The sequence below is a fragment of the Tarenaya hassleriana genome, unplaced genomic scaffold (genome assembly GCF_000463585.1).
Source record: "Tarenaya hassleriana unplaced genomic scaffold, ASM46358v1 Cleome1, whole genome shotgun sequence".
Taxonomy (NCBI): domain Eukaryota; kingdom Viridiplantae; phylum Streptophyta; class Magnoliopsida; order Brassicales; family Cleomaceae; genus Tarenaya; species Tarenaya hassleriana.
Genome location: NW_010960187.1, coordinates 10074351 through 10083066, shown reverse-complemented (window position 1 = coordinate 10083066; position 8716 = coordinate 10074351). Strand labels below are relative to the sequence as shown.

General features: G+C 39.7%; 1 protein-coding gene across 2 annotated transcripts; it reads right to left on the bottom strand.

Annotated features, from left to right (window-relative positions):
* Positions 1-566: 566 nt before the first annotated feature.
* On the bottom strand, positions 567-8109 carry LOC104822227 (type II inositol polyphosphate 5-phosphatase 15). 2 transcript variants are annotated; one of them, XM_010553378.2, is made up of 11 exons: positions 7243-8029; positions 6140-6392; positions 5079-5889; positions 4573-4697; positions 4066-4150; positions 3582-3744; positions 3439-3479; positions 3074-3341; positions 2414-2537; positions 1810-2170; positions 567-1300 (listed from the first exon to the last, which is right to left on the bottom strand). In XM_010553378.2, the coding sequence occupies exons 1-11, from the start codon at positions 8027-8029 to the stop codon at positions 944-946; spliced, it is 3375 nt and encodes a 1124-aa protein (XP_010551680.1). In that variant the 3' UTR covers positions 567-943. The 2 variants fall into 2 exon arrangements, with proteins under 2 accessions (XP_010551680.1, XP_010551673.1); XM_010553371.2 differs by having other exon boundaries at positions 3439-3744; positions 7243-8109.
* Positions 8110-8716: the final 607 nt, after the last annotated feature.

Here is an 8716-nt window from a genome sequence, read left to right as displayed (position 1 = left end):
CCCTAGCTACTAAACGCGGCTTCCTCTTCCCGAGACGTAGGCCCGAGCTTTATGCTCGGTGCTGAACTCGTAACTTCTCTGTGTCGTCTTCTTCTTTCGATCTTGCACACGAGCGTGAGTCGGAGAGAATCGGTGAGGATCTAGTCGATAATCCACTACAATATTAAATAAAGTAATGGCACAAAATCGTTATACATAATTTACCGATAAGCATGTATTATACAGCAAAAAATAATTCATACAAACATAACAATAAAAAAGGCAAACACCTAACCTATAGTTTCTTGGAAGAAACTCCAACGGCCATCATTAAACCTTCGAGATAATCAAAAGCATACCACTTTCTGGACTAAGATGAACCCTTCTCGAGTAGTGGGTCGATTGATTGGTTTGAGACTAGAGATTGGGATTAGAGATGCTTTAGAAATATCTGCAGTCGAATAAATAACTCTAATACCTAAGGACAGCCCAACCTAACATCGTTCCAGCAACAACGACCCGATCCCTAATCTAAACCAAATAGGATTTTTTTAAGAAAAATTCTACGTAAATTCCGCAAACTCGAGTATCAGAAAGATTATTTAGTAGTAATGACAAACACAACTAGAGAAACAAAGCATTACATATTACAACCTGATCATTAAAAAAATAGGCAAAAACAAAACACAGTTACAAAATAACACAACGGTACGAGCACCGTAATTAGCCTCTTAAGCAAAAAAGAAAAAAAAAACAATAAGCAGCTAAATCCCAGCATTTTTTTTTCACACTAATATATATTATTATATTAGCAAGAAAAGGAGAGAGAAAAAAAAAACGAAACGAATAGTACAAATGGCGTGAAAGCCTTTTGCTTCTGCATTTGCTCTGACTGTACACTTGCAAACCGGAATGAGTGTTTTGTTGAGCTCTTCGGCTTAATATCAAACACCACAACTTACCACTACGGACTATGCAAGTTCCTTAACTGCTCGACCATGTCGTGTGTGTTGCTAAACCGTTGGTAGTCCGATCTCGGTAGGACGTTAACCGGGGCTTTTCCCATGGGGTTTTCGGATCGTTGGCCTGATTTTCTTGCTGCGGACAGGCAGTGACGCACGCGGATTCTGTGGTTTCGTGTTTCGGTAGAGAAGCGGCCCCGGACCTTGACCACTAATATGATTTCCTCGTCTCGGACATCCTCACACCACGAGTTTTGAGGAACGCCGTCCACAAACTCTTCCACTGTCGGGAAGTCCTCGAGATGTATCGAAACTTCCGCTATATGGTTTGGCTTGATTATACCTGTTCCCGGATAAACCTGTCCACAATAAGCATCTCTCAATAAGAGTGGTCAATTCGGTTAATAGCTGAATCGATCCGAACCTAATAATACATAAGCATACATTTGAAATAAAATCCGAATGGGTATGATTTCTCAACCGAAATTTTATCCGGAAAATGTGTATTTTTATCAATACAAACTGAACCCAAACCGAAACCAAATTCAATATAAAAACCAAATGGGTATAATTTTTCTAAAACCAAAATAACTGAACCCATGCCAAATCTGAACCAAGTTGAACTTAATATAAAAAACAAACAATTATAGTTTTTCTAAATCTGAAATAATCGAATCCGAATATAACCGAGCCGAAACTCAAAAATGGCCACCCATATCTCTTAGTTTCTAACAATTCCGCTTAAAGAACTCCTAATACCTAAGACACCATTTTTGGATGACCCACTTTTGTATTTCAACTTTTAATCTTGTTTAGGTTTTTAAGAAATCCAAAGGTCGATGCTCAATATGAAAATGAAAGAACTAACCTCAAGCCATTGGGGAAACCCGAAGGAGCCTCTTGGATGGTGATCATATGCGTGACCATCCTCCTTGATATGAGACTGACCATCGCAGATTATTTCGAAGAAAGCACTATTCTTCTCGCTTTTATTCGTAATACGCAAAAGAGTAGTGTCGTGGTTTTGGAGGATTATATTGTTGGTACTAACGATTGTTTCTGGAACCTTGCTTAACTCTCCAAGCATTACTTTGATTTTCTTGTTCGAGCGCATGATTTCCCCGAATTCTTGTCTCCTGATCGATTCGTCGACACGAGCTATCTTGATGCTAGAGACACAGCGAACTGGCTTGTGATCACTGTCTGTCACATCCATGCAGGCATCATACCTATCAAAACAGGAGATGTACAAATAGCATTCCCTCATCAGATAAGATATTTCATTAGTTAGCCATAACAAGTTATTACCGAAAACCATATGACTACAAAGTTCTCTCAGATCTATATTTCATGGATTTTCGAGACGAATGGACTAAATATTAGTAATACGAAAACAGTTGATATGCTTCCAATATGTTATAGATGTCGATGTAGTTTTACTGCGTAAAAGGAATAACCAGCAAGAAACTTACTGTGATACAGAAGAGACAATGGGACACTCCAAACTGCAATCAGATCCCGAATTTTTCCTGCTATCTCGATATAGAATCCTGTCACACCATGCAGGAATACGCTTCTTTTCCCCGGAATCATATCCTGCAGGTAAACAATTTAAATCAAAACATATAATTCCTCAGCAAACTCGATGACTCCAGAAACCTTGAAAATAGATACGTAATAATGACCTCAGGTTTAGCCCCTTTCTATTAGGTAATAACTCATAAAATGAGAACTGAAGGTTCAAGAAGTAGAAGTGGCAAATAGTTGAGCTTTTAGCATAGATGCAACTGTCACCTTACCTTCATCTTCTGTTTACTTAATGTCTATTGTGCTTCGTGAAGTGATTATAAAGAACCCGCGCACTATAAAACTGGACTGGAATCAAACAAACTTAAGTTTTTAGTTATGTTATGCACCAAGTATTCAGATCAATTCAAACTGCCATTTTTTCAGTCAAAAACTGAAGTGACCAACCGATATTTTACTTTTTAGTGAAGAAAAATATCTGAGTTCAGAGTGCACCAATATAAAGTACTACCAATTTCTCCCCCCTCTTTCATAGGTATAGAATAAGTAACATAATCTATCAAGTATTACTTCTATAAGTGACAGATAACGATCAAGTGACTGACCTGCTAGACCAGCTTGGTGTCTTTCGAACTTGTACGTGGGAGGGAACCTGATATCTGCTTCACGCATCCCTTGAAATACATTCCCAGCTTGCATTTCAGCATGTAGCTGATCCTTTTCTCTTAGCCAATCAAAGCATCTTTGAGAAATAAAATCCCTTGCTTCGTCATAAGTTATATCATCCAAACGATAATTAAGATCTCCAAGAAATATGACCATGTCTGCCTCAGATAACTCTGGCATTGGTTCAACTGTGCCAACACCCACAGCCTATAGGAAAATAACTCTTCAGACCTCTCGAAGGAAAAAAGGTAACAAAAAAACAAAACGATAGCAACTTGTACTAATCCAAAGATATAAAACATACATTTCCCCCACGAGGCACTGAAACTCCAAATGAAGCACCAGCTGCAATGGAGGAGACCAATAACAAGAGAGACCAATGAATAGGCCAAAATTGATAAACGGAGTAGGCAACACAGCATGACAGAAATAGATATGGCAGCATACCAGCCCCGGAATTCCCATTAGATTGCCGTGAAAAGGCCATTGTCCGATAAACATGATCAAAGTCAGCGTTCCGACGGTTAACGGCTTCGAGATGTGCAGCAAAATGACAATTGACAAAGCACATTACTCGATCATAAACTCTGAGTCGCAAGCCTACAGCTCCCTATAATGAAGCAATATTTCATAGTCACTATGGAGACAAGAGCAGAACACAAAAGAAAAAGACCACTACAATGAAGATTAGATGAAGTTTTAATACTAAGGAACTACTCAAGCCCTAAACACGGCTTAGATACTTAAGTGAACACTCTTGTATATTAGGCAAGCCACAAATAAAAACAACGTCAAAAAAGGACATCTAAACGGGCATCTCTAGCATTGATCTTAGATTTTGATACAGTTTCATTCCAATCACTGCTTTTAGATCACTGATAACACTCCTAGTCTTAGGTTAACTTTTGTCAATATTACACCATATGGATACCTTGTTACCAATTGCTCGCCCAAAACCACATGCAACTGCAGCAGCGTCAATATCTCCAACATGAGGTTTGAGATTGTTTCTAACCCTGAAAAGATATTCCCATATATCTGAGAAAAGGCTCATCCAATTCAACAAATTCTAACGATAGAAAGAATACCCAAACGAAATACATACACATTTCCCATAAAATAAATAAAGGTAAGCCTAGTACTCTCTTTCTTCTCTGGCTTCCGCACCAAATATTTTGACAAATAAAATAATATGCATGAGTCATGACACAGACCAGAGACGTCAAACAGTTCACGCTACCAACTTGTTCCTTTGTTCTCTATGTAAACACTGTTATATAAAGATCAACTGACACAGGGTTATTACAGTACATCCGATTATGTTAAATTAACAAAGCAAATGTGCAGAAATAGCATGAAATATGATCAACAGTGTCGACAATTTGAATAGTTACAATAGATTAACAAAACTAGTCAATGTGTAATTTCAGATACTAACCAGACAGCAATGAGCAACCCTGCCAGCTGTCTAGAGCCAACGCGTCCAAACGTTGAACCCTCATCCAAAGTTCTGCTGATCATATCCAGCCACCACTGCCCAAGCGAACTACCTTCAAGCCCCACCTACAATCAGGGTAAGGGAGAAAATTTTGAGAAACAAGAAGCTATGAAAACAAAGTTTCAGACATTATAACGATAAGATTTAGCATGTCTAAAGATTTGTTAGCAGAGAAAAAATAGGAGTGGGGGATTCTCTGCAGGAAGGATCTCGCTCGATCCTTTTCTCCAATTTCTACACAGGATATGTAACAGACAAGGAAAATTTAAAAATAAAGCTTTTACGTCTTGCAAAAAACAAAAGACCAATTAAGGGAATGAAAAGATTCTATTCATGCAGCGCATTTACTTCTTAAAGAAAATTCGTAGAACTTTTGGAGAGTATTGTTTACACCCTTCAACAACAATTGTCTTTACCACGGAATATTGTGCTAGAAGACAACTTACAGTTTCTTTTGCCGCCGACATTGCAAGAACCCCTGCTCCCATTTCAACTTCTTGCAACCCAACTACTACGACCTCAACTCCAGATGCAGCAGAGCCTAACCAGGACACAAGTGAGTCGGTTGATGCTCGCCCTTGTCCAACATTCCATGTACCCGTTAATATTTTCAAATTCTCTATCCTTGTGTATAGAAACTCTTTTCCAGCCAACTCTGCTCGCAAGACATTGTCAAGGGGACCAGGAGATGTAACATTCCATCCTCGTATACCCCCATGATTTGCAAGGGTGAATACATAACCAGCCCCAACTGCTATTTTTGTTACAGGACCACTATGTGCTACCCATCCTCCAAGCAGGTTTCCCTCGAGGTCCAATACCTGAACAGTACCATTGGAATAACCAACCCACAGTCGAGAACAAAACGTGCACAAACAGAGAACACCAGAAGACTGGTACGAGAACTCTTGCAAACGGCCACCATTTCCGTCCCATCGTACAAGCGTACCATTTGCACTTCCAGTCCAAATCATTCCATCAACTGATATGACAATTGCCTCAGTTCTCCTATTATCATCACAAAGCCCCCCTTTAGCTGCCGCACGACGAACAGCATCAGCAGCTCCCATAAGTGCATTGCGAGAGCGCTGAAAGAAACCAAGAGAAGATTGTGTTTTCTCTTTTTTTGTGACAGTTACAATCTTCATCTTCACCTCTTCTTCAGCTCCAAAATCAGGAAAAAGTGAAGTGTCAACTCGATTCTCAAGCTGCCCGTCTATATTGAATACTTTAAGCAAATCCTTTGTGCGAGCATCCCTGCAATTAAAGAATAAAAAAGTCACAGACCATTAAGCTACATGAGTAGGCTAAATAGTTGTCTGTTACAAGTTAAAATATACCTGACAAGATTTTGTAGGAAATAAAGTGTTTTGATATCATGTAGTTGCTACAATTCTTATCATATTTTAGATGATCTGCAGTTACATGATCGCTTAAAACCCATTCAGGCACAAGATCAGAATGGTCAATATCTATGAAAGCTAATGTAAACGAGTTTCCACCATACCATAAAGTAAATGACATAGGACTGGCACTCCATATTTTTGCCCTTGTATGATCAGATAGCAGGTGCTTAACGTCTGATGTCAATGAATTCGTATATCCATTGACCGCAACCTGGTTCCTCGGGTCAATATACGATCTCTCTACCGATAATGAAGCCATGTGCCTTTCTTCCATTGTCAGAGAAAGAGACTTTCCAAGGGCTTCCCATGGCCAAATTCTGATAGCGCCTCCTTCTGACCCTGACCATATATCTCCTACAATAATTGCAAACAAAAGATGAGACATGAGGGAGAATGATTAATAAAAAAATCATCCACAAGGATTCCCCAAAATTCATTCTCTTTTTTTAAGACACCACCTTTGGCCATAGAAACAGAGAGGAAATAAAAATCTTGGTGACAGACACATTAGGTGGGACATGTGAACTCAACATTCCCAGAGAAGATAGAACATATATGAAATTTCGAGGCCAATGGTAGCCGCTATTTTTTCCTGGCAATATGCTACTTAAACTACACCATCTCAAGCTAAACAATGACGACTTGAAGTGGAAGAATCACTATTACTTCCTCAACGTTCATTACTGAACAAGAAAAAAACCAAGTTTTTCTTCATAGGCAATAGGCGGCGGAATGCACAAAGTGCTTATGGTATGTCAACTGCTAAACGAGGACTCATCAGTTCTCTAAGTTTAGGCTATCCGCATGCAATTTTGAAGGTAGAATTGTTTTACAGCTTGGTAGGGCGGAATTACAGGAGCGAATATGAATAACTCCGCATGCACTAAATTGAGACTTGGGCTACTGACGTTGAATTGAAATGACTAATGTTAATTCAAGATTACTGTGTTCAAACCAAGAATTTCGAACTCCACCACTCAATGTTAGCATTTAAAACGCGTAATTCTACGGTTCTGTGGCTTCCCTCCTGCGTTTAGATCCATAACATATGGACGGCAGATAAAAACTTTCTGTCCTAGACATAAAGGAAGTGCCACTGAACCAGAGATCATTGGTTTTGCAGCCTAATCCGATCATGTCCAACGAAAATCCATTGCAAAAGCATTTAATCAAGCAACACAGAGATTCAAAAAGATGAACTCACCGTAAGATGACATAACAATGGAGAGAACAGGACCACGGTGAGCCTGCCATGACAAAGCTTCCTCAAAACCATGCTCAGCCCCCATTTTCCAACACCTGATCTTTCCGTCTCTGTGCCCGCTCCAAACAACTCTGCTCCCGGCGTCTCCGATCATACAGAGCACTGCAGACCCAGCTCCCGCCGCCGCAGACTCCTTGTACGGCACCGAATCCTCTTCCTCCCCACCACCGCCGGTACCGTACAATTCAGTAAACTCCCATACCTTTACGCCACCGTCTTCACCTCCAGCCCACAATTGGTTCTCAGTGCTCGTCATCGTCCTCAAGAACCGGTCAATTTGACTTTCTCTCAACGGATGCGGCCTCACCTCCAGACTCGGCGGCCGGTTCGGATGAACAGCCGACCTAACCGGCGCCTTGAAGATCCCGGTTCCGCCTCCTTTCCCGACAAATTCCGGTAACGAACCGGATCGGTCGAAACCGTTTCCATCGCTGCCGACGCCGCCGCTCACCGGTCCGATCTCGTCGAAATTGACCTGGTCGCTGAGCCTCCGGTCGAGAAACTGGATCATGTAGTCGATGCGCTTGTTGGTATCGTCGATGGAAGGATGAAAAGGCTGAGATTCGTCGCCGGAAGAAGACGAGGAGGAGGAATACGAGCGACGGTTGAAAATACTGGACGGAGTAGCGACTGCAGTCGCCGGCTCCGCCGGAGAGGAGGTGGAATCGTAGGGAGTCGTGAAGAAGGAGAAGACGTCGTCATCTTGATCGCTCCGACGATCTTCCATGGATCTCTGGACTTCAAGTCGACTTCAGCAGACTCGGGAAACGAGTTCTTCGCTCCCCTCCGGGATTTTTCACAAGGAAAACGCCCGAAACATGTGATGCGGGTTAGCCTTTTTATTTAAATTAATTATTTATTTTATTTATTTTGAGGTGATGACTAGGATATGGACGTTAATTTAATTTGTGTTTTACCATATGATCTTAATTATATTTTCCCCACTCTATATATCATATATGATCTTAATTATTGATTGTTTTATATTAGTGCAAAACAAAAATAAATACTTTTATTTTAGAAAAATTTCCATAGGAAATTGTTCTTAAGAAAATTTTTATAATATTTAACTTATATATTTATAAAAATAAACATTTATTCAGAATAGTTAAAAAAAATTAATTGGATGTTTTTAGAAAATTAAATCTTATACATTAAAAAAAACTCTATGGAAAATTGAATACAATCAAAACGGATAACCAATCACATGAAAATTCGATTGCAAATTTGTGAAAGACTAAGTTTATGATATTGTTGTGGTCCAATACCTCGTACTTATGAGGTTCATGCAATTGCAACAATTTTTAGGAAAATTAATGAAAATTAATGGTAGATATTCTGACAAAAAACTGATTTGAGATTATAGACCAATAATATTTATCACAAAATACTGTTATTGTAACAATCTTTAAAT